The sequence below is a fragment of the Trachypithecus francoisi genome, unplaced genomic scaffold, assembly GCF_009764315.1.
Source record: "Trachypithecus francoisi isolate TF-2019V2 unplaced genomic scaffold, Tfra_2.0 Lachesis_group0, whole genome shotgun sequence".
Taxonomy (NCBI): domain Eukaryota; kingdom Metazoa; phylum Chordata; class Mammalia; order Primates; family Cercopithecidae; genus Trachypithecus; species Trachypithecus francoisi.
Genome location: NW_022681453.1, coordinates 83615152 through 83641829, shown reverse-complemented (window position 1 = coordinate 83641829; position 26678 = coordinate 83615152). Strand labels below are relative to the sequence as shown.

The following is a 26678-nucleotide window of genomic DNA, read 5'->3' as shown; positions in this document are numbered from 1 at the left end:
CTTTCAAATATTTCTTTTTATATTTGCTTTTGGTTAGTATGTCTATGATTTACTTGAGTGTGTTTTTCTTTTTGCATTTCCTCCTTCCGGACTTTTGAGCATTTTGGATCTCAAGTTAATGGACTTCATCAAATCTCGGAAATTTTCTCATTGTTTCTTCAAATATATTTTTGCCTCATTCTCTTTCTCTTCTATTTGACTTCAAATCCACACATGTCAGCATATGTTAGCCTGCTCACTGTCATCTCACAGGCCACTGAAGATCTGCTCACTTTTCTTTTTTTTTCCACTGCCCTGGACTCCATCTCCTCCCTTTTTTACTGTTTTCTTTCTCTCTGTTTTCTAGAATCTGTAACTTACATTTTTTTCCTTAGGTTCACTAATGCTTTCTTGTGCCACTTCCAATCTGATGTTAAGTGCATTTAGTGAATCATTCAGTATCAATATTCTAGTTTTCAGTCATATAATTATTTTTGTTCACATTTTTTGCTGCTGATATTTCCATCTGCTCTGTCATTGTTAGCATCTTTTCCTTTAAGTCATTGAGTGGATATTATAATAATTGACTTAAAATTCTTGCCTGCTGATTCCAAAATCTGTCAATCTGCATCACCTAAGGACATTCTCTGGACTTTGTGTTACATTTTTCTATTCTGTATATGTATTGAAACTTTTTTATTATATAATGGATTTTGTGGGTGATATGTTTTAGATTATAATTTCTGTTATATTTTTCTAAGGAATATGAGTTGTTTTTCCTAGCACACAATTAAGTTACTGGCTAATTGCTCTCTACTGTCACCTTGTCCTTGCGATGGTTAATTTTACAGTTTGTATTCCATGTCTGTCTTAGGATGAGCGTCTAGTGTCTAGTTCTTTTTTTTTTTTTTTTTTTTTTTGAGATAGAGTCTTGTTGTGTCACCTAGGCTGGAGTTCAAGGTGTGCTATCTCGGCTCATTGCAACCTCCCCCTCCGGGGTTCAAGTGATTCTCCCACTTCAGCCTCCCAAGTAGCTGGGATTACAGGCACACACTACCATGACTGGCTAATTTTTTAAATTTTAGTAGAGACAGGCTTTTTCCATGTTGGCCAGGCTGGTCTCTAACTCCTGACCTCAAGTGATCCACCCACCTTGGCCTCCCAAAGTGCTGGATTACAGGTGTGAGCAACTGAGCCCAGCCTGTGTGTCATTTTGACACATAGTCTTCCTTGGTTTTTCTGGAGTTTCAATACAAAGACTGATGTGTTACTAACCACTTCTGGCTTGGTGAAGTTCAACTCCAGACTGTGCGGGTAGTGCCTAAAGATCTGTCAGATTTCTAAGCCTTCTGGTATTGCTTCCCTCTAAGCTCTTTGAAATTTCTCCCACATATGCTATTCACGGGGTCATCCAAGGAGCTTATCATAGTTTGTACACAAATTTGGAATTCTTGCCACCCTGTGGCTGTCTCCTTTCTAAGATTTTTCCTGCTTGATTTCCAGCTTTTGTTCTACTTAGTCCATACCTCCCAAACTGAGAAGTGCCCTCAGAGGAAAAGTCATGTAAAATTTTCTTTCAATTTCTATCTTATTTTTGTCACTCTCAAATACAGTCAAATAGTTCATTCTGTACTTTTCTGAGGGTTTATAATTGTTATAAATATAAGCGTTAACAAAGTACAATTTGTTTTTTTTTTTTTCAGTATTACTCAAAACATAACTCTTTGTAGTCCATGCTTTATTTCAAGGTTATGTAATCATTTGCACACTTAATGAGGATATGGCTTTATTCTTACCATACAAGTCAAGGCAAGTTGAAATAAATTAAAATTGCAATTTATATTATATTAATTATATGCAATTTATATTATATCATAGTAGTCACTGTCCTCATGTACTACATTGTTGATTTATTTTATTTTATTTTTTAGGATTTACTTACTGAATGTTGACTTTTTTATCTATCACTGTCTACTTGCTCCAAACAAGTTATAATTCTTACTTTAGATGAAAGGAGTGAAAGTTAATGAAATGAGTTTAAAAGAAAACAGACAAAAAGAGAAAGCAAAAGGAGAAGTAGAAAGAGAAGGAATGGAATGGAGAAAAAAATTAGAAGGGTGAAAGAAGACAAGGGGAAGAAAAAAAGGAGAGAAGAGATTTTGGGGATTATGTGGCTTTTAAAAATTGCCACAATTCTTACTGATTTATAGAAATTATAGTTATTAGAATATAGAGTTAGTAGCTATTACAATAATCAAAGACATGTTTATGCATATAATTGTGTACAGAACTATCTGGAAAGGTTGGATTAACAATTACTCAAGTTCTGTCATTTCAATGTACTATTCTGTCCACTTGCTTATAAAAAAAGCAGCTGGGTAGGTATGGACTTCATATTGGTGAGCACTAATATATTAAGGAATAGTAGAAGGAAATAGACATTTTATGATCATGTCAGTTCAACTTAATAGAATAACGATCTGTTGGATGCCTACCATGTTCTAGTCACAGTGTCATGTGTTATGGATAAAATATAAATAAAACATGGCTGTTATTCTTAAAGATCTTATGTTCAAGTCAAGGAAACAAGATTTCTCACATCTCAGTGTTTCATGGGGCAGATGGATGGAGAACTGAGCTAAGAGCTTAAAGGGAAAAGCTGGATTTCTCTGCATTTTTTAGAGCTAAAGAAAGGGATACTTTCTAGGATGTCAATTAGAAGCCCGAAAGAACCATGCCTTAGGAATAGGAGCAAGCCAAAGGTAGACCAAATTTTACTCACATTGCAGTGAGGCTCCAACATAGGTCAATACCTGATAGAATTGTGGTAATCTGCCCCTCAGCCTGACAAAGGAAAGGGGGAGCCGAATCTGATAGAAAATAGCATTCTGTAGAGTCTCTACAGTTCTTTTGTTGATCAGGTCAGCAAAATATAAAAGGACAAGATATGCAAAGAGTCAGGAAAATACAATCAATAATCAAGAGAAAAAATAAATAGGATAAGCAAACAACTGAATTATTTGAATATTGTAGTTAATAGATAAGGCAATGAAAATAACTACAAATAATATATAAGAAAATGTGTAAGAAAAGATACTCAAAAGAAATAAAAATAATAGAGAATTGAAATGCAATAATTAAGAAGATAAAAAGAATTAAATCTTTTTTTTTTTTTTTTGAGGCGGAGTCTCGCTCTGTCGCCCGGGCTGGAGTGCAGTGGCCGGATCTCAGCTCACTGCAAGCTCCGCCTCCCGGGTTCACGCCATTCTCCTGCCTCAGCCTCCTGGGTAGCTGGGACTACAGGCGCCCGCCACCTCGCCCGGCTAGTTTTTTGTATTTTTAGTAGAGACGGGGTTTCACTGTGTTAGCCAGGATGGTCTCGATCTCCTGACCTCGTGATCCGCCCGTCTCGGCCTCCCAAAGTGCTGGGATTACAGGCTTGAGCCACCGCGCCCGGCCAAGAATTAAATCTTTCAGTTTCAAAATGTCAATTTGATTTTAAGGGATCAAATTGACATTTTGGAACCGAAAGATATAATATTAAACACTGACTTTACAGTGGATGAATTTAACACAAATGGGCCACAGCAGAGCACAGGAGAAGGAAACTGGAAAACATAGCAATAGAAGACACCCAGATCGAAGCACAGAGAGGAAAAAGAACAACCAAGACCAACAAGAGCATAAGAAACATGTGGAAACACACACAATGTATAAGTTGTGTATAAAATTGAAATTCCAGAAGAAAGAAAGAGCAAGAATAGCAATCACCAGTAAAATAAATAAATACATTATGGTTTATTCACCCTATGACATCCTATAGACCAATGAGAATGAACAATCTATAATCATATGCACCATTATACATGTATGTCACAAACTTAAGGTTGAGTTTAAATAAAAGGCAAACACAAATGAATGCATGTGAGATGATTCCATTTATGTACAAATTACAATAGCAGGTAAAACTATTATGTGAGAATTCAGGTTGTAGTAGCCTTTGGGCAGTGTAAGCCCTGCAAAGGCTTATAATGGTCTGCAATTGTCTCTTATTCTGGATGCTGGGAGGAAAGGAAGGAAGGGAGGGAGGGAGGGGAGGAGGGAGGGAGGGAGGGAGGAAGGATGCACTCTTGGACATACAGCTACCATTTGCTCTGATTTCTCCTAGTTAGCTACAAAACCTTAATTGTATAATTAAGAAAACCTGAGTTCATGTCTTAACGAATAGAGTCTAGGCATGGGTAATCATAGTAGCTGCTAAGGCATTGGTTTTCAAACTGTGGCAGGCAGTGGAATCATCTGAGGAGTTAACAGAGATTGCAGGTCCCATCCCCACAGTGTCTGTTTCTGTTTCTGTAGTTCTGGTGTAGGGCCCAAGAATGTGCATTTCTCACAAGTTCACAGGGGATGCTGATACTGCTGGTCTGGGACCATAATTTGAGAACTAGCCATGTTAGAGTTGCTGTAGCTTCTGTTGTCTTCTATCATAAACTTGGTCTCAATAATCTTGTTGCTGATGTATTCAGTAAAACAGAATCTATAAAGATAGACATAGGGCTTTGGTTCAACTGGGATACATGATAGGGAACACCAAAAGGGAAAGGTCTTCATGAAATGTCCTAAGAAATTTTTTTGCAGAAAATTCACTTAGAACAAAAATTTATACTATCAAATGAGTTACTTCCCAGAAAGTGGAGAGAAAAATAACCTAGCTAAAAACATGATGCAACAAAGTGCTGTATAGTCTGTGTTCAAAATAATTGATTTTTTTTCTTTAAGCATACATTTACTGCAAACCCATCACCAAGCTTATTTCAGTAGAATGTGCTCTGTTATCAGTCAAGGCTCACAGATGAAACTTTTGCCTAGTGGTTTGCTGTGAAATTGCTTTTCAAAGACACATGAATTCAAATCTTAAAATTAAATATAAAAGTTGAACATGTATGTGTCAATGTGATGAAATTTATTTCTCTTACAGGACTGCATCAAAACATGTAAACAAGGACCTCGGTAATATGGAAGAAAACAAAAAGTTAGAAGAAAACAATCACAAAACTGAAGCCTAAGAGAGAAACTGTCCTAGTTGTCCAGGTGAGTAGTCTGTATGAGTTTCATAGAAATAATTCCCTAGCAAGTAGAAAACATCATTAAAGATGAAAGCCTTTATGTTAAGATGCTTCATAATTACAGCTTTCAAAACAGGAAGAGAGGTTTTGTTGTTTTTTTTTTTTCCTTTTTATTTATTTATTTATTTATTTATTTTGAGACGGAGTCTTGCTCTGCTGCCCAGGCTGGAGTGCTGTGGCCGGATCTCAGCTCACTGCAAGCTCCGCCTCCGGGGTTCACGCCATTCTCCTGCCTCAGCCTCCCGAGTAGCTGGGACTACAGGCGACCGCCACCTCGCCCAGCTAATTTTTTGTATTTTTTAGTAGAGACGGGGTTTCACCGTGTTAGCCAGGATGGTCTCCATCTCCTGACCTCGTGATCCGCCCGTCTCGGCCTCCCAAAGTGCTGGGATTACAGGTTTGAGCCACCGCGCCCGGCTTTCCTTTTTATTATACTTTAAGTTCTGGGATACATGTGCAGAACGTGCAGGTTACATAGGTATACACATGCCATGGTGGTTTGCTATCGATCCATCATCTACATTAGGTATTTCTCCTAATGATGTCCCTCCCCTAGCCCCTCACCTCCCAACAGGCCCCAGTGTGTGGTGTTCCCCTCCCTGTGTCCATGTGTTCTCATTGTTCAACTCCCACTTGTGAGTGAGAACATGCGGTGTCTGGTTTTCGTTCCTGTGTTAGTTTGCTGAGAATGATGGCTTCCAGCTTCATCCATGTCCCTGCAATGGACATGAACTCGCCCTTTTTTACAGCTGCATAGTATTCCATGGTGTATATGTGCAACATTTTCTTTATCCAGTCTATCATTGATGGACATTTGGGTTGGTTCCAAGTCTTTGCTATTGTGAACAGTGCTGCAATAAACATACGTATGCATGTGTCTTTATAGTAGAATGGTTTATAATCCTTTTGGTATATACTCAGTAATGGGATTGCTGGGTCAAATGGTATTTCTGGTTCTAGATCCTTGAGGAATTGCCGCACTGTCTTCCACAATGGTTGAACTAATTTACACTCCCACCAACAGTGTAAAAGCGTTCCTATTTCTCCACATCCTCTCAAAACAGGAACAGAGTTTTTCAAAAGGAAACTTCTGTGACTTAGAAAGTGTTTTTGGAAGAATGTAAACTTACCTGTCTCCCCACCTCCCTCCTCAAAATAATCATTATCCTCTGAATAATAAAAACCAACTATGAGATGTTAACATTCAATTAGCATTTTATATTTTAATGCAAAAACTTTAAGTGCAAAGAAGCTTTATTTTCTGAATTAGTATTTGAGTTCAATAAGAACAGATTCTAATACCTTAAATTTACTTTAAATAAATGATTATGAAAATAATTTTGAAATATAAAAATTTTAGGCTGGGTGCGGTGGCTCATGCCTGTAATCCCAACACTGGGAGGCTGAGGCAGGCGGATCACTGGAGACTAGGAGTTCGAGACCAGTCTGGCCAATGTGGTGAAACCCTGTGTCTCTATTAAAAATACAAAAATGAGCCAGTCCTGGTGGCAAGCACCTATAATCCCAGCTACTCAGGTGGCTGAGGCAGGGGAATCACTTGAACCCAGGAGGTGGGGGTTGCACTGAGCCGAGATGGCACCACTGCACTCCAATCTGGGTGACAGAATGAGATTCTGTCTCAAAATATAAAAATTTAAAAAAAATTTAATCTAGGGATTTAATAAAAGCATGAGTATATTTATACAGCCAGTATCCCAAATCATTTTAATGAAAAGTCAAACAAACTTGTGCATGTGTGTATACATATACACACATGCTTTTATAGGTAGTATATGTATGTATATGTGTATATATGTATCCATGTATCTATATGCACATATGTAGAGGCATATGTCTGTTACATATGTTATATATATTTAACATATAAAATAGCTCTGTGTGATTTTTAAGACAGTCTCAAAAAGGAGTATGTTTCCATAGCATTGCCACCTGCAATTTGAGGTTTTTCTTTTTATTTGTGTTCCCTTAAACCAAGCAAATAGGAGAGCCATTTGCACTAACTATTTAATGTGTCTTTTAGAATAACTGCTACTATCGCTTACCAATATGATATGAAAAGCCCCAACCACCACAGTAAACTCGGGTTCATTATAAATAAACCACAAGTCACAATTTGAGTGGGTCATCCAAGTTAATCCCATAGTAAGGATGAGGTGTGGGAAAGTACTGAATTTAAAAGGATGCACACAGGGGAGAACAATAGAATAATTGAAATAAGACTTGTTTTTTAAAATCTGAAAGCCAGGATTTTAAACTGATGGGGTGAAAGAAATCAGAACTGGATTGCTTCTCTATCTTGCCTTTCATTGGAGGTCAAATATGCAGCATTCCCACACGACTTCTTTTGTTTGTTTGCTTTTTCCACTTCTCTAGGGTTCTTTTCCCTAGAGAAAACATAGATTTTTTTAACTACTTTGAAAACATAGATTTTAACTACTGTTTTCTTCAAAATTGTATAGAGTAACTGCTCAGTGGAAAACTGTACTTGAAGGCACATCCCACGAAATAGTGTGATTTGAAGGAATGAATATATTTTTAACCTAAAGAGAAATGCAATGAAATACTTTCTTGAAAAAGCTTGTATTAGTATTAATTTTACAAAAAAAAAAAAGAGAACACCCTGAAAAATTCCAAAAATTATTTGAAGAATGGATGCAGCAATGCCTGAGATTATAGATGGGCTCGGGGACAGTGGAGTTTTATAAAAGGCCCTCCTGTAAAGTAATTCACTAAATTACTTTTAGCACCAAGTGTCTGTTGATGTTAAAAATAAATAGATAAATATTGCTATGGCAGCTTATCTAAAGTATGCTTTTTTTTTCATTTCAGAGATAAAAATCATATAGACCAATTGAAGCATGAACGTGGATTGTATTTAAGACATAAACAAAGACATTGACAGCAATTCATGGTTCAAGTATTAAGCAGTTCATTCTACCAAGCTGTCACAGGTTTTTAGAGAATTATCTCAAGTAAAACAAGGAAATTTAATTACAAACAATAAGACCAAGTTTTGGCAGCCATGATAATAGGTCATATGTTGTGTTTGGTTCAATTTTTTTTCCGTAAATGTCTGCACTGAGGATTTCTTTTTGGTTTGCCTTTTATGTAAATTTTTTACGTAGCTATTTTTATACACTGTAAGCTTTGTTCTGGGAGTTGCTGTTAATCTGATGTATAATGTAATGTTTTTATTTCAATTGTTTATATGGATAATCTGAGCAGGTACATTTCTGATTCTGATTGCTATCAGTAATGCCCCAAACTATCTCACAAGCACCTAAAACCCAAAGGTGGCAGCTTGTGAAGATTGGGGACACTCACATTGCCCTAATCAAAAACTGTGATTTTTATCACAAGGGAGGGGAGGCCGAGAGTCAGATTGATAGACACCATAGGAGCCGACTCTTTGATGTGCCACCAGCAGACTCTCAGAAGTAAATCACAGATGCATATAGACATACATACATAACGGTACTCCCAAACTGACAATTTTACCTATCCTAAAAAAGACATAAAACAGAATTTGGTAGCACTTACCTCTACAGACACCTGCTAATAAATTATTTTCTGTCAAAAGAAAAAACACAAGCATGTGTGAGAGACAGTTTTGAAAAATCATGGTCAACATTCCCATTTTCATAGATCACAATGTAAATCACTGTAATTACAAATTGGTGTTAAATCCTTTGGGTTATCCACTGCCTTAAAATTATACCTATTTCATGTTTAAAAAGATATCAATCAGAATTGGAGTTTTTAACAGTGGTCATTATCAAAGCTGTGTTATTTTCCACAGAATATAGAATATATATTTTTTTCGTGTGTGTTTTTGTTAACTACCCTACAGATATTGAATGCACCTGCAGATAATTTAGTGTTTTTAACTGATACATAATTTATCAAGCAGTACATGAAAGTGTAATAATAAAATGTCTATGTATCTTTAGTTACATTCCAATTTGTAACTTTATAAACATGTTTTATGCTCGAGGCAATTTTTGGGGTGGTAGTATAAATGGAAACTTTTTGAAGTAGACTGGATATGGGCTACTTGTGACTAGACTTTTAAACTTTGCTCTTTCAAGCAGAAGCCTGGTTTCTGGGAGAACACTGCACAGCCATTTCTTTCCCAGGATTTACACAACTTTAAAGGGAAGATAAATGAACATCAGATTTCTAGGTATAGAGCTATGTGATTTGAAAGGAAAAGGAAAACTGGTGTTTGTTTCTTAGACTCATGAAATAAAAAATTATGAAGGCAATGAAAATAAATTGAAAATTAAAGTCAGATGAGAATAGGAATAATATTTTGCCACTTCTGCATTATTTAGAAACATATGTTATTGTACATTTGTAAACCATTTACTGTCTGGGCAATAGTGACTCCGTTTAATAAAAGCTTCCTGTAGTGCATTGGTATGGATTAAATGCATAAAATATTCTTAGACTCAATGCTGTATAAAATATTATGGGAAAAAAAGAAAATATGTTATTTTGCCTCTAAACTTTTATTGAAGTTTTATTTGGCAGGAAAAAAAATTAAATCTTGGTCAATATTTAAACCAAAGTAAAAGGGGAAAAACCAAAGTTATTTGTTTTGCATGGCTAAGCCATTCTGTTATCTCTGTAAATACTGTGATTTCTTTTTTATTTTCTCTTTAGAATTTTGTTAAAGAAATTCTAAAATTTTTAAACACCTGCTCTCCACAATAAATCACAAACACTAAAATAAAATTACTTCCATATAAATATTATTTTTTCTTTTAGTGCGGGAGATCAAAGGTTTAAAGTCTAACTTCTAAGATATAGTTGCAGAAAGAAGCAACATGACAATAGATAGAGAGGGTTATGCTACAATTATTTCTTGGTTTCCACTTGCAATGGTTCATTAAGTCCAAAAACAGCTGTCAGAACCTCCAGAGCAGAACATGAGAAACTCAGAGCTCTGGAATGAAAGCAGAAAGTTTGCCGGGGAAAAAAAGAGTCAACATTGTTACCATCGAATCAGTGCCTGGATAAAGAGGAACGCTTACTTATTTAATGGCCGCCACCTGCAGGGAGATGCTGAGAAGAAAAAGAATTCCAAATCCTCAGTTTCTGAGGTTTCGGCTCTCCAATTTAATTATTTGGCAACAGGAAACAGGTCTTGCAGGTTCAAGGTTCACTCCCTGTATGTGATAATAGGAATTGTATGTGGAAATGGATTAACATACCCGTCTATGCCTAAAAGATAATAAAACTGAAATATGTCTTCACAGGTCTCTCACAGCTGTCTGACTCTTGTCTAAAGTAGAATGTTCATGTGTGGAAAGTGATGGTCTTTATCAAATAGTGAAAAACTCACTGTGACTCTCCATCTTTCCAGAGAAGGAGTGCAGAAAAATAAAACTCCCCATGCCTTCCTACTAGGTCAGGTGGGCTACCTCAGCTAGTCCCCAGATTTCACCAGTGATTGATTCTATAATGCATCTGTCTTCAATGATAGGATCATACTTACTCTTGGATGTCCCATGTAACTGTCCTAGGACCTTAATTAAGAGAACATTTTCATATTTATTCACTTCTGCCAATAACATTCTATTCAGATTGTCATTTGGAATTACCCAGGCCTGAACTTTCAGAAAACATATTCCCTCCAAAATAAGGTAAAGCCAGCTGTGTGCATAAGAGAAGGAAATTAACATTTATTGAGCCCCTACTATGTGCTAGGGTCATTCACACATTAACAGTTAACAGTTAACAGTTGTAAACAGTACTAAATATCCCCTCATTTAACAGCTAAAAACCTGAGGTTTAGAGGAACTTCATAATTCCCAAATGCACTTAGCTTCAAAAGTAGATCAGATGGGTATCAAACTAGATCTGAATCCTTGCCCCAGTCTACATACTTCCCTAAGTTCCTCTAAAGAGTGCTCTTTTTCATAATATGTAAAATTGGAAAACATTAATTGACACATAGACTGGTTATACCATTGATAAAAGGATTATTCTGAGATATTTAAATCATTCAGAAGGGCAAAATTGCATATTTTTTCAACAGTATTTGGATTAAACATATTAGACATGTTATTAGAATGTATAACATATTCCACATTGTATTTTTAAACATCACATATGCCATTATATACTAAGTGCCTATTATGCGACAGATACTGTATTGGTGCATGTTTTAAATAATGTTTTATTGAATTTATCTGATAGGAGAGGTGTGATGTCTATTTTAAAGATGAAGACTCAATGCAAATAACTTTTTCACAATTCCAGATACAAAGTGGTTGAGCCAGGACCCATGCTCAAGTTGCTAAAGTTCAGACTCAATTCATTATATTGTTTATCATCCCATTATAAGAATGTACATCTGTCTACACTTGGAGAGACTAACAAAAAGATAGATTAGCATTAAATAACCTATTTGTTTTTCTAATAACTAGCGCCATTGATATTCAAGGTAGTATGATTACAAATAAGACATATAGTAAAACTGCTTTGAAAACAATAAATGATGGTATAAATGTTAGCTGCATTTTCATCTTATGTCTAAGGAATTAAATTGAACTAACTCCTATTTGAAAAGTCAGTGCAGTATATTTGGCTGTATAAACATTATACTTTCACAATAGGAAATACTTCAGTTAAACACTGAATATATATTTCTTATGTAGGCTTCTTCATTAAAACTTTCTTAAAAATACTCTGTGTTTTTACATGAAGCCAGAAAACTGGGGCCCATTTTTTTCTTAGCACACAATCTTCACCTGTTCATCCTCATTCTAATCCAATTTCTTCTTTTTATCCTAATTCTGCTTCTCACATTTTTTCCTGATAAATGATTTTAACATGCACAAATATTCATTGGAAAATGAATACCCAGGCACATGACTCCAAAAGCAGATCTGATTCTCCAGTTATTTGTCTTATCCCTTTTTACTGGCTATCTCTGGGAAAGGTTTTGCCCTGTAATGATCAAGCCCCTAAGTGAGAGAAAAGATCTTCAATTAAGTGCATGCACATGCACACAAATACACAGAGGCAGACAACACACACACACACACACACACACACACTGTGGGCTATTTTATCCCTTATTTTTGTTTTTTGAAGAGAGAACATAGGATTTGCTTAACAGAAAAGAAATTGTTGGAAGGACTACAAAATATTTGTCAGAAATAGAAAGCAGCTAAGAGGTGGACATATTGATGATGCTTTGATGGAAGGTGTTTGTAAGTCAAAGGTCCAACAGTGCATTAGACCCAATAGTTGCAATAAAATTGGTTTGAGTAAACCTAATCATGTAATCTCTATACTACCAAGAAACAAGTGACAGCCTCAATATCACAGAGGCTCAAAATAATGTTTTTTCATTCCTTGAAAGACTATATATTATCAGAGAGCAAAGGCTACAGTCTCCACTAAGTACAGTATTTGATTAAAAAAAGAAAACTCTGGGGCTAGGCACAGTGGCTCATGCCTGTATCTCCAACACTTTGGGAGGCCAAGGTGGAAGGACTGCTTGAGCCCAGCCGGGGCCACGTGGTGAAACCCTATCTCTCCATCTCTACAAAAGACACAAACAATTAACCAGGTGGGGTGGCACAAGCCTGTAGTTCCAGCTACCTGGGAGGCTGAGGTGGGTAGATCACTGGAACCCACAAGGTGGACACTGCAGTGATTGCTCCACTGCACTCCAGCTTAGGCAACTGAGCAAGACCCTGTCTCAGGGAAAAATAAAAATAAAAAAAGTACCTTTGGACGCTGTCAGAAACTCAATTTGGGCTATTTTGGAGTTAATAAAGTAAAATTGTAAGATTTCCCAAAAATATCTTTCTTTTGATTCTACTTTCTCAGGTAGACCATAAAAATTTTAGCTTCAATTAGCAGTTTAAATTCACAGCTTGATTCACATAACGTCTGAGAGGTTCACTTGCACAGAGATAGCAGTTTTGGACAGCTCTGTGTAATTCTTTGAATTCTCATCAGTAAGGAAAGCACATTTTTAGTTAAATAAGATGTGGTTACTGCTTGAAAACTGATTCACAACTCTCCCCGGAATGACTTATTAAGGAAATGGAATATTTCTGTTACAAAAAGGTTTATATCAAAGCATTAGAGTCATTCCTTGTATGCTAAACCATTTCTAAAATCCAAGTTTGCTCTGAAATTTTGGGCTACTACATTGGTGGTAATAACTAAATTTCTTTTTCTTAGCTTGATTATAATTGTCTACGAATAACCTTAAAATAGTCTTTAATTGAAAGCAAATAGTCTTAACCTATTGTTGAATCTGATTCCAAGAAGAAAGACTATTTGAAATATTTGTAGGTTTATTTACTGCTAATATTTTAAATTACTACAACAGTAGTAAACTTTTTTTAATATTTCTTAATTTAGAGAGCTTTTTTTTTAATCTAATAGCCTCATACAAGCTGTGGAAAAGGTGATAGGTTTTTGGTCACATTGGCAACAACACCACATAAACAACAGATCAATCGGCCCGCATGTTCCTAACTGATGAATCTGTTTACAGAGAAATGTCATTAAAAGATTGCCTGTAGTGGCTTTGTTACTCTTCTGTTAATTTGGGTTTAACTTTTCTTGAATGTAATAAAATAAACTCATTAAAATATCAAATATGTACTTCACAGTTACCACCACAGCACTTAACTATATTTTTTGTTGTCCTGATAATAATAGTAACGTATGTATTCAGTGTTCATTTCAAAGGTTTACATTGATTGAGAAATATAGTTGATTTCATGAAGTTTCTATGACATAGATGGAGTGAACTTTACATTAGTCTCTTCAGCATCATTGCCCAGTAGTACCTGGCATTGCACCAAAGAAAACCCAGTACAGGGGCGGGGCAGCTTTTGTTGGTTCAGCTTCATCATTCCTCACTCTTATTATTGGATATCGCATAGGAATGTGTGTATAGGTTCTGAATGGGAAATATGCTTCTCAGTTTCTCCTTTAAAATGATTTTTCCAAGCTTTTGATCCAATGAGGAAATCCTGTGGTTGAGAGCAAAATCAAGTGGGCTTTACCAAAATAGTTTACATTCCATTTTAAAAATTAAAGTCCAGAATGGAGCAGCTGAGGTTTGGAAAGTTGGATGAGTATGGGGAGCGGTGCAGTTATGATTTGGGTCTCCAAATCAGCTTGAATTTCCAGATTTAAATCACATGTGTTTATGATAGCAATTAACTGAGCATTTGCTAAAAGATGCCTTTGTGTGATGAAGCATGTGACTATCAGCACCAGTCAACACAGTTGGGTTTGTCCCTGGCTCACATTTTCTTCTCTCCCTTTCCCTCCCAGGGCTTCTACAAAAGTGGAAAGTTTGTGTTCAGTTTTAAGGTGAGTCCCAGGCGGGCAGGGATGGCTCTCTGGTCTGAGGAGGCAGCAGCTTCTTAGAGGAAGCTACCACAGTGTGAGTCTTTTCCCTCCATCCTTGTCTGTGCAGGTACCAGAAGATGCCTCCTTAAGTTAAATGTTTTTGCAACAAGCATCCTGTCATTTCTTAGATGATCCATTTGTTGCGTTAGTTGCCCTGACTTATATCCATATCCTTTGTCATGTGACTTTGCAGCTCCTTCCACAAAAGCGCCAAAGCATAATTTCCCAACTCTTGACCCTACATTGGGCCATATGATTTGCTTTAGTCAGCAAAATCATATGGAAGTAGTTGTCCACTAGTTCTGAGCCCCAGCCTGAAGCTGCCTACTGTGCTTCCTCTTGCCCTTTTGTATTTGTCACTACCATGAGAAAAACAGAAGCAAATAACCCTGCTAATGCCAAGAGAAGGTTGAGAGGAACACAGAGCAGATCTGTACTACATAACGTGCCTCATTCAAGGCCAGCCTGGAGCAGAGCTCCTAGCCAATCCACAGCTACATAAGCAAGTCCAGCCAATGTCACTAAAGTCCAGTCTGCATCAGCTGTCTCTCAGACGATCCACAGACATATGGGCCACAATAATAAATAATTGTCATTTTTAAGCCACTGCACTTTTACATTGTTATTAGGTAGTAATAACTAACTATTACACCTTTTCACAGGCAACTGCATTCCTGATTGACTCATTGGTCATGATAATATCAAGAACAGTCATTCCATAAAAGTCAGGGACATTTTATTAAAACTCCACTGATAAGTCTTTTGTGCTGTCAAAATGCTTCCTTCCTCCTTGAGCTTTCTGGGACCAACATTCACCACCCAGAACCCTCAACATGTAGAAATATACTGTTGAATATACTTCAGTATCAACAAATAAGAATCTATTGTAGTAATGCCAGGTAGCAATTTAGAGATCATTGTTAAGTATATAAATCATACACAAGTCTTTTCACAGACTGGGCATGTGATGTGTTTTGCCTGGGCTGGGCCACATTTGCTGTTTTTCATTGTTCCCAAAGTTCATCGTTCAAGATGGATTCATACAATTGCTCTTTCTTTGTGCCCATATAATTACATGCCAATACCTTTCCTCAAATTAGAAATTATATTCAGGCAAGATATTCTGCTGACACCGCACTCCTCACCAAATGTCAGAGTCTCTTAAAAAATACTGTGAGCTCAAAAGGCCTAATTAGGTTTTCAGTAATTCATGTCATTGGTCATTAGGACAATCATACAAATCAGCAAGCACTCAGGTGTCCAGACACTAAATGGAGACATGAATCTAAAAGATCACCGGCAACAGTCCTAAAAGAAATCAAAAAAGTTTTCTCACTGCTTTCATTAACCTTTTCCTTATGTTTTCACATTTCAGGCACTTATTCTCTAGACCTATAAAATTGTTCAGCAACAAGGTTCAGGGAAAGGAGATGGAAATAATATGGATAGTCTATTTAAATGACATGTACTTAGGAAGTGGTTATTAAACATACTTACAGATGCATACATCCTCACCCACTTTCCTGCAAGCTTTTGAATTCTGACTATCCACCATATCCTGGATGAAGCAACAGTAGCAACAATGAAAGGGGAGACAGGCGTACTTTGTCTTTGTGTTCCCAAAGGGCACAGGGCATTCTTGAGGGACAGGTGAACTTGATGATTTAATAGAAATACTGTGACCTTTAGAAATAAGCAGACTTTGATTGGACTTCTAAATGAATACTATGGATCTACAATTTATTAGAAGTGAGGCCTTAAGCATAATACCTAAACCCCTGAGCCTCAATTACATCATCTGTAGGATGGCAGCAATACTAATTGTATCAGAGCTTGTTACTCTTTAAAGGATAAAATGCACACATTGAGGAGAGAATGGGGGCTGGGCATGGTGGCTCACACCTGCAATCCCAGTATTTTAGGAGGCCGAGGTGGCAGGATTTCTTGGTGCCAGGTGTTGAAGACCAGCCTGAGAAACACAGCTAGACACTGTATCTACCAAAAAAACAAAAACAAAAAGCGGGTGTCATGGTGTACATCTGTAATCCTAGCAACTCAGAAGACTGAGGCAGGAGGGTCACTTGAGCCTAGGAGTTTGAGGCTGCAATGAGCTATGATCAGACCAGTGTACTCCAACCTGGGCAATAGAGCAAAACCCTATGGTATAATTTGGCTGGGTCACTACCCAAATCTCACCTTGAATGGTAATAATTAATCCCCATGTGTCAAGGGCAGGACCAGGTGGAAATAATTGAATCATGAGGGCAGTTTTCCCCATACTCTTCCATGGTAGTAAATAAGCCTCATGAGATCTGATGGTTTTATAAATGGGAGTTCCCCTGTGCAAGCTCTCTTGCCTGCTGCCATGTAAAACATGCCTTTGCTTCTCCTTCACCTTCAGCCATGATTGTGAGGTCTCCCCAGCCACATGGAACTGTGAGTCTGTTAAGCGTATTTCATTTATAAATCACCCAGTCTCAGGTATGTCTTCATTAGCAGCATGAGAACGGACTAATACACACTGTGTAAAATTATAAAAAAGGGAAATGACTGTGGGACCCACTATGAAGTACAGATTAGATTACTGCATAGCAGAGAAACCCAATTCAACAGAAAGGATATGTTCCAAATTAGAGACAGTGAACAAAAAAATTGTTTTCTGTTTGTTTTTTAATGACAGTCACAAGCAGTATATTTTCCCATCTTGGGAAAGCAGTTTCTGAGAGTTGCTCACTTGCTGGTGGTATTTGGTCTAATATATTAATCTTTGTGCAAATACCAGCCTAGCTGCTTGTAGTTACTCCTGGAAATTATCTCCACATATATGAAGCATTTCTCATTTTAGCTAAAGTCAAATCTGTGCTTCTGTCAGCAGAGTAGATGGCAATGTCAAATTTGTCATAGGCTAAAGGATCACAGTGATACAAAATGGTTGGACTCCTGGATAAACACTACCCTTAATCCTGGAACTGCAGCCCTAAGTGAAAACAGCTGACCTCATTTTTCCACCCAAATGTTGCTTTTTTGGCCTGCCACACCCCTATCCTGTGCCCCTAAAAATACTTCAGCTAACAGAGCAATACAAGCCCTGAACATTGGGGATACAAGCTGCTGAGTAGTGAGTGGAGAAGCAGCAACCGAGCATCAGAGACTATGGATAGACATGGCCACCTTCAGACAGTGAGACTTCAGGGAAGGATCACCTTCTTCCCACACCATCCCCTTTCCAACTCCCCATTCCACTGAGAACCACATCCATTGCCCAATAAATTCCTCTGCATACACTACCCTTCAATCCATTCACATGACCTGATTCTTCCTGGATGAACAAGAACTCAGGTGCCAAGAGGGTGGGGGCTTGGACACTGCTGCAGGGCTCGCACAGAATCTGCTCCCACCAGAGAGGAACAACCAGCAAGTTCCCGCATACATTCACTCCAGCTCCCACACTTGCCGTGCAATCGCATGCTCCCTCTCTCAAGGAGTGACAAGTGGCAGGCTGAGTAAAACAAGCCATCCCAGTTCCCACCCACAAAGGGGGTCAAGGGAACTATCCCGTCTCAACAGTTACCTCCTACACAGTAGGCACTCAATGTATATGAGTTCATCGTACTTGATCCTTGTCTACTGCAGTTGAAAACAATGTGGACACAGGTGGCTCAGCACAGCTAAGACTGACAGGGTGAAATTTAGGTGACATCACCTCTTTCAATTCAGTTTAGTTATTTGCTTTCTTTGTATCCTAGTCTATTTTGAATATATAACCTGGTATGCTATGTTGGGAGAAAAAAATTAAATAATTTAATGAAAGAGCTTTAAAGGTCCTCACTGATCAAAGATTTTGAAGGCATCATCAAACAAAAATCTTCCTACCTTCCTACTATTTTCCCTTCTCAGTCCTCATGCTTCAAGTTGAGAGAATCAAAGCTGCAGATGCAAAGCAAGCGCTGGGCAGGAATGGAGAAAAAGAGCAATCAGACCTCACTTCTGCCTCCAAGCCTTAGTTGTAAGAAATAAAAAAAGAAAAGCTACACCTTACAATGAAGATTGAATTGTTGATTAATAGGTCAGACACCCTGATTGAGTTGAGTCCATGTTTTGTGATTTTAAGTGACTATAGAACACTTTATTGTCTACAAGTGGGCCAGTTCCCATCCAGGGGCAGGGAACTTAAAAATAAGGCCCTTTTTTCTTGGGGATCTCGTTCTTTAGACTGAAAGTCGTTGAGTGAACAATACAGCAACAAATTTAATAATTGCTAATTTTTGCCATGTTATAACTTTTATGCCTAGGCTTAACAAAGGAAGAATCATCACCTGCACTGTGGATCCATAAGTAACATCCGTTAGAATGCCAAAAGAAATTAGTCAATTGTAGAGAAGAACTGTTAGTGGTAATTTCTTTCTTACCTTTCCTCCTGTTTTTCTTCTCTTATTCAAGTCTTACACACAAACCAAGTCGTGGATGGCACAAATTATCCAATCACCATTACAACTAATGAGATGAGCTTTCTATTGTATTCAATTACAATTTCAATTTTGTAAACAAATTCATCTTCCATTGTGTCCTGATACAAAACTTAGTAAACAACCTTATAGAGTGCTTTTAATTATTGCCAGTGATAGTGGATTTAAAGGATTTGGGGTCATCTATCTAAATTAATGCATGGGCTGATTACAAAGTGCATCACAATGAAATTTGTTTCTTAAAGGATCTTTTCTGAAATTAAGACAGCACATGGTTAGACTATCGTTTCCTTGAAATTCCTCTGCATCCCAGGCAGCTTATAATTAATATGCAAGGATAATCATTCCAAATGCAACTTTTAATACCACTGACATGTTCCTCCCTTAGAAGCTAGCAGTTTCTAATCCCTTTATTATTAATTTGATTAATGCAAACTGCTATATGTGGCTGTGAAGGAACAGAGGCAAATCAAAGTTAACACACTAATTCATTTAAATTTAAATTGCTGAGAAATGATGTGCTCTTTAGCCTGTGATCTCAAGCAAAAGAAAAAATATCCCTCGTACCAAATAATAGATTTTTTTTCACACATGAAGGATCCAAAGAAATATTTCAAGTTCAAAATGACTCTGAATTCTGGAATGATATACTCATATTCTCCGTGGATTTAAGGAGGAAAAAGAAAATTCAGAACACACCTGAATGACAGCAAAGTAACTCCAAAAGCAACTTGGTTAACCAAGAACTCATGTGCTAAATGAGAGGGTCATCCAGGCTGCAAACAACACCTTAGAGAAATATAACCAAGATAATTTTCTAAACCTCATTTACATTTCATTTTCCATGCTAGTGTCCTTTTTGCATTTCACTGATCGTCATTTTAGGCAGTTTTTCTTGTTCATCTTGAAGAATACATGATGTTCTATAGAAGGTAGCTTCATCTGCATTTAGGTTTCTTTTGGGTGTGTGTGTGTGTGTGTGTGTGTGCGCGTTGTTGTTGTTGTTGTTTTTTCTTTTTTTTCTTTTTTTTTGAGATGGAGTCTCGTTTTGTCACCCAGGCTGGAGTACAGTGGCGTAATCTCGGCTCACTGCATCCTCTGCCTCCTGGGTTCAAGCGATTCTCCTGCCTCAGCCTCCCAAGTAACTGGGATTACAGGCATGCACCAGGACACCCGCACCTGGCTTTTTTTTTTTTTTTTTTTTTTTTTGTATTTTTAACAGAATAGAGTTTCACATGTTGGCCAGGCTGGTCTCGAACTCCTGACCTCAGGTAATCCACCTGCCTCAGCCTCCCAAAGTGCTGGAATTACAGGCATGAGCCACCGCGCCCAGCCTGCATTTATATGTTAAAGTGCAAAGCAAACATATAAATACACACACGATCTATTCATGTAAATAAGAAATGTGAAGTTCAGAAAAGTACTTTCTGAAGCGTCCATATTCCATAGTATGAAAAAATATTTTTTTATTTCAGCATTATCGACTTACTTGCAATAGCCCATTCACCTAAAATGCCTTTGTTTTTCCCTACAATTACCCAAGTACTTCTCTTTAAGACTAAAATTCAGCTGAATAAAGTTGTGATCTTTATTTTATTTTCTAATGACTTCCATACACCTATACTTAGAAATATCTGGTTCGTGGCAGGGCATGGTGGCTCACGCCTGTAATTCCAGCACTTTCGGAGGCCGAGGTGGGTGGATCATGAGGTCAGGAGATCGAGACCATCCTGTCTAACACGGTGAAACCTTATCTCTACTAAAAACACAAAAAAATTTGCCTGGTGTTGCGGCGGCGCCTGTAGTCCCAGCTACTCGGGAGGCTGAGGCAGGAGAATGGCGTGAACCCGGGAGACGGAGCTTGCAGTGAGCCGAGATCGCGCCATTGCACTCCAGCCTGGGCGACAGGGCAACACTCCGTCTCAAAAAAAAAAAAAAAGAAAAAGAAAAAGAAAAAGAAAAATATGGTTGCGATAGACCCTCAGTAAATAAGTATAGGAAAGAAGTAAAGCAAAAAGGGAAGAAGTCAGGGAAGAGAGGAAGAAATATCACAGAACACACAGTAACTGAGGAGACCATGTAACTCAACAATCTACTCACTACTCTGAGTTTTTTCCACATGCTTATGATGTTTAAGCAAATTGTTTTTTTTTTAAACTATCATATTTCAGCAATGCCAAGGTCTGCCTTTTTCTTTCTCATATTTTACCTTCTCTATAACTGAGATGCAAATTATGCTGATGAACCCTTTCTTTGCCTGGCAGCAATCATAATGTAGTTGTCACTTTGTTAAAAAAAAAAAAAAATCAAAAGTTTCAGCATCAAAACTTGCAAAATTAAGTTTCAGGATGTTGGAGGAAAATTAAGGACACTTTTTTAATCTATAAGATACAAATGTTGTGGATGGAGATGAGAAGGGCATGGATCAAGCTGGTTGAGCAAGTTCCAAACAAAATTCTAAGGTAGAATCCCTTGAAATCATGGTAAAACTGACTTAAGAGCCCAACACCCAGGGTCTTGAGTTAGTTTGGCCCTTAATTGGACAAAGAAAAATATATGCAGAAGCGTAGACCTTGGTGACTGTCAATTGAAAAGCAATGTGGGGTCGGGCGCGGTGGCTCAAGCCTGTAATCCCAGCACTTTGGGAGGCTGAGACGGGCGGATCACGAGGTCAGGAGATGGAGACCATCCTGGCTAACACGGTGAAACCTCGTCTCTACTAAAACATACAAAAAGCTAGCCGGGCAAGGGGGCGGGTGCCTGTAGTCCCAGCTACTCGGGAGGCTGACACAGGAGAATGGCGTGAACCCGGGAGGCGGAGCTTGCAGTGAGCTGAGATCTGGCCACTGCACTCCAGCCCGGGCGACAGAGCGATACTCCGTCTCAAAAAAAAAAAAAAAGAAAAGAAAAGAAAAGCAATGTGGAAGAGTCTTACACAGAATTGTGAGAAATTCTAGGAATTGTTAACCAACATGATTTACTAATATTGTTGATTATATGTATGGCAAGAGTAATATATAATTAAAAACTAGTGCCTAAATAATACTGAAACGGGAGAGTTCCCTGATTCTCCTAGCAGGACGTGTGGCAGAGGTGTGGCTCGCCTGTTTGGTTGTCCAGCAGCTCAAACCTCTAGGGAGAGCATGCAGAATGGCAGGTGCAGAGGCCTGGCGAGGCTTTGGGCTCTGGCTCCCTGTTAGTGTCTGGGGGTGGGTGCCTGCAACCCCAGTATTACAAAGCTCTTTCAGCTTTGCTGTCCACAGATGGCTTGAGCGTTAACCAGCTCAACGGACCCTCTGCCTTTTCACGAGAGCAGAGGGCCAGTGTGACAGTTTTCTGTATCCTGCGCTCTTGTCCAGTGTCCCGGAAAAATCGGGTCACACACAGACTCAACGGATGAACGCGAGGTTTTATTGAATGGTGGAGGTGGCTTTCAGCAGGATGGACGGGGAGCCAGAAGGGCTGGATGGAGTGGGAAGGTGACCCTCTCCTGGAGTTGGGCTGCCCAGCGGCCGGATTCCTTTCTGACCACCCCAAACTGAACTCCTTTCAGAGTTCAGATGTTCCTCCCCTTCTCCCTTTCTCTGCCGCATGTTCCAGTGTGTGTCTGCTGGTCTGCTGGCTTGTTGGTCTGCTTCTGGAGCTTAGAGTTCAAGGTTTATATGGGTGCAGGATAGGGGTCATGTTGGACCAAAAGGCAACTTTTTGGCTTGAAAACAAGAATGCCTGTTCTCATTTAGGGCCACGGGTCTTCAGGCTTGAGGGTGGAGCCTTTTCCGGGAACTGCCTTCTTCTCCCCAGAATTTCCATCTCCTGTCCTTATCAATACCGTCAGAGCTCTTTCAGTTCGCAGAAAACAAAAATTCTAAGTGATAAATAAAACAATGCGTTATAGCTTGATTAACAACATTTTTCTTTCCTACCACATAAAACAATTGTGAGTCTTACAATTGGTATTCTCAATGAAACATAGTATATAATAAATAAGTCAAGGATAAATCACAAAGAATGATTCACGTTAGCTAGAAAAGTATAAGCAATACAGTTGACTCAGGAACAGTGGGTGGATTAAGGGCACCAATCCCCATCATTAATGGAAAAAGTGAAACTCTGTAAAATATTTGAAGAGATTTATTCTGAGCCAAATGTGAGGACTGTGACCTGTGACACAGCCCGAGGAGGTTCTGAGAACGTGTGAACAAAGTGGTTAGGTTACAGCTTGGTTTCATTTGGTTTTATAGTTTTAGGGAGATCTAAGACATCAATTGATACATGGAAGGTATGCATTGGTTTGTCCAGAAAGGTGGGACAACTTGAAACAAGGGAGGCTTATACGTCATAAATGGATTCACAGATTTTCTGATTGGCAGTTGGTTGAAAGAGTTAAGTTACTATCTAAAGACCTGGAATCAATAGAAAGGAGTGTCTGGGATAAGATGAGGGACTATGGAGGCCAAGGTTCTTATTAAGTAAATGAAGTCTCATAGGGGACTGCCCTTAGAGGCAATAGATGGCAAATGTTTCCTATGCAACTTTCAATCCGTACTGGATTCTCAGTTAACCTCTTCAGGATCAGGAAAAGACCTGAAAAGGGAAGGAGATTCTCTTTAGAATGTAAATTTCTCCCACAAGAGACAACTTTGCAGGGCCATTTCAAAACATATAAAAGAAATACATTTTGGGTCAAAATGTTTTATTTCTTTCAGGGCCTGCTATCTGCCCTGTGATGTTATACTGGAGTCAGTTTGGAATTTGGTATCTTATTGCTACAGAGAGTTTGTTTTATGAGTCTTAAGATCTCTATTCTAATGTTATTGTTGGTCAGCTGTGCCTGAATTCAAAAGGGAGGAGAGTATGAGGCATGTCCAACCCCACCTTCACATAATGGCCTAAACTAGCTTTTCAGGTTTCTTTTGGAATCCCCTTGGCTGAGAAAAGGGGTACATTCCATCAGTTAGGGGGCTTAGAATTTTATTTTTAGTTTCTACCATGCAGTCCAAAATCTACCAATAACTTTTGATTCCCCAAACACTTAACTACTAATGGCCTACTGTTGACTGCAAGCCTTACTGATAACACAAAGAGTTGATTAACACAGATTTTGTACACTATGTTTATTGCATACAGTATTCTGACAATAAATAAGATACAGAAAAGAAAGTATTATTATGAAAATGATAAGAAAGAGAAAATATACTTCCTATTTATTGAGTAGAAGTGGATCATCATATAAAGGTCCTCATCCTTGTCATCTTCAGGTTGAGTAGACAGAGAACGATGAGGGTCTTGCTGTCTCAGGGGAGGCAGAGGCAGAGAAAGTCAGTTTATAAGTGGATCCGTGCAGTTCAAACCTGTATTGTTTGAGAGTCAACTGTTCTCTCTTCAGTGAATTTGCAGTTCTACAATAGAGAAAGCAATAACATTGAACCTTTGCAACCGTCTGTGTTTAAGTGTTGGGTGCCCAAGGGTAAGCTATTTTACTTTTCTGAGGCCTCAGGTTCTCCATTTGTAAAACAATTAAAATAATGCCTCCCACAAAGCATTGTTGTAAGTAAGTCAGTAGGAGAAACCCAACTCCTCATTCACAGAAAGCATTTAAAAGTGGTTACTGTTAATTTTATTTATTTATGTTTACACATTTCTCAGCCAGGCATTCAAGGACTTCCACAACACAGCCTCAATGCCTATTACTTGCCACAGAAATTATTTGCTGCTTCTTTGCCTCTGTGGTTTGGTTCCTACTTTTAATGCCTTCCCCCTTAACTCTCCCTTTGACATGAGTCAAACTGCTTCTCATTCCATATTCAGCTCATTTGTTACTCTGTATTCCCTGTTAACTGATAGATTTGGATACTTAAGTTGATTTAGTTTCAATTATTTAGGTAAACATCCCTGATAGGTGGTAATACCTAGTTTCCTTTGTATCATATCAGAAGGCGTATGATGTTTGATTGTCCCACTTTTAGTGACAGCTAGATTTGGGGTTTGAGATGCTGTCAGACCGATCATTCCATCATGAAGATTTCCATTAACCTTTTAACTAATGGTTCAGCATACACTGATGACTTCCATTGATAATTCAGTAATTGAAATATGACCATTTTCTAATTCCATCATTCTTTCTGCATGTATTAAAGGAGATTCTTCCATAAAGAAGAGCATGCACAAGTTAATTACTTGATTACCCGAAACACAGCTTGCATAGGAAAAGGAAATAGATGTTTGGTTCTTCCTTTATTAATTTTTAAAGTAAACAGATTGGATCTAGAGAGCCCCAAATGGATACCAAGGAGTATTTTTTTCTTGAGAGTCTTACTAAACAAATGGAATCTTACATATTTTGTGTGTTACGTGATTTGTATATTATTGTTGATGCTCAGTTGTCCTATTGTAGGCCAATGGGAGGGAGCCCTTTCCATTTGGTTTTTGTTTTTGTTTTTTTTTTTGTTATATGAGAGCACTGGTCTAGATAAATTCCTTATTTCCTACTTAAAATAAGATGTTCCAGGTTTATCTTCCCATTTTTTGCCCTAGGCCTAGTTAAGATCAGCTACTTCACCAAAATTCCTAGAATATTTTAGTAGAAATCATGTTTAGAAAATGTAAGAATTATCCTTGCTACTGGGCACTTTCTGGCAATAGAGTCAGCAAACAAAAGTTTTTTTAAGAGAAAAAAATGAATTTGTCATTCAAATTCAAGACTGAAGATTTTTATTTAACCTAGTTTACTTTGTACGGGTATCTCTTTTCAATTTTCTCATGCTGAAAATCTCCTTCCTTAAATACATCAATGTAATTACTTATTCATTCTATCTTAAACACACCTATAATAGTTTTAAAGTTACAATATATGTACTAATAAAACTTGACACTTGAAATTTTTTCACCTGATGTAACTTTTTTTCTGTGTTATTATCCAATGGTTGAGTTTATATTTGTTTGTTTTCAATTTTTTCTATTTATTTTTTCTTTCTATTCATTTCTATTGCTTTTAAAATAAAATTTATTAAATCTATTATATTTTTTCTATTTATTTTTTCTTATATAAAACATTTACACGGTTTCAATGTCAAAATTACAACACAAGTTTGTACTGCAATCTGTCTCTTGCTTCCTTCCCTGAAAGGTAACCATTATATTGGATGTTTTTAGTTATTCTTCAATTCTTTCTATTTGAAAATATAACAGGCCGGGCGCGGTGGCTCAAGCCTGTAATCCCAGCACTTTGGGAGGCCGAGACGGGCGGATCACGAGGTCAGGAGATCGAGACCATCCTGGCTAACACGGTGAAACCCCGTCTCTACTAAAAAATACAAAAAAACTAGCCGGGCGAGGTGGCGGGCGCCTGTAGTCCCAGCTACTCCGGAGGCTGAGGGAGGAGAATGGCGTAAACCCGGGAGGCGGAGCTTGCAGTGAGCTGAGATCCGGCCACTGCACTCCAGCCCGGGCAAGAGCGAGACTCCGTCTCAAAAAAAAAAAAAAAAAAAAAAAAAAAAAGAAAATATAACAAATAACATGTTTACCTATATAACAAACCTTCACATGTACCCTCGAACCTAAAATAAAAGTTTAAAAAGAAGAAAATATAACAAATACATGTGGGATGTGTGTGTGTATACATGTTTCTGCTTGTGATTATGTATGTATACACACACATGCAGATACATACATACATTATACATGTATTTTT

The 26678-nt window shown here is 37.9% G+C and overlaps 1 protein-coding gene across 2 annotated transcripts in view; it reads left to right on the top strand.

Moving 5' to 3' along the window:
- The window catches only part of ALCAM (activated leukocyte cell adhesion molecule), a 217162-nt gene extending 206772 nt beyond the window's left edge, over nucleotides 1-10390 (top strand). For both annotated transcript variants that reach the window (XM_033211402.1, XM_033211401.1), the window contains 2 exons: nucleotides 4958-5070; nucleotides 7956-10390. In XM_033211402.1, the coding sequence (XP_033067293.1) occupies nucleotides 4958-5045 (88 nt within the window). In that variant the 3' untranslated portion in view covers nucleotides 5046-5070; nucleotides 7956-10390. The remainder of the gene's footprint in view (nucleotides 1-4957; nucleotides 5071-7955) is intronic.
- Nucleotides 10391-26678: the final 16288 nt, after the last annotated feature.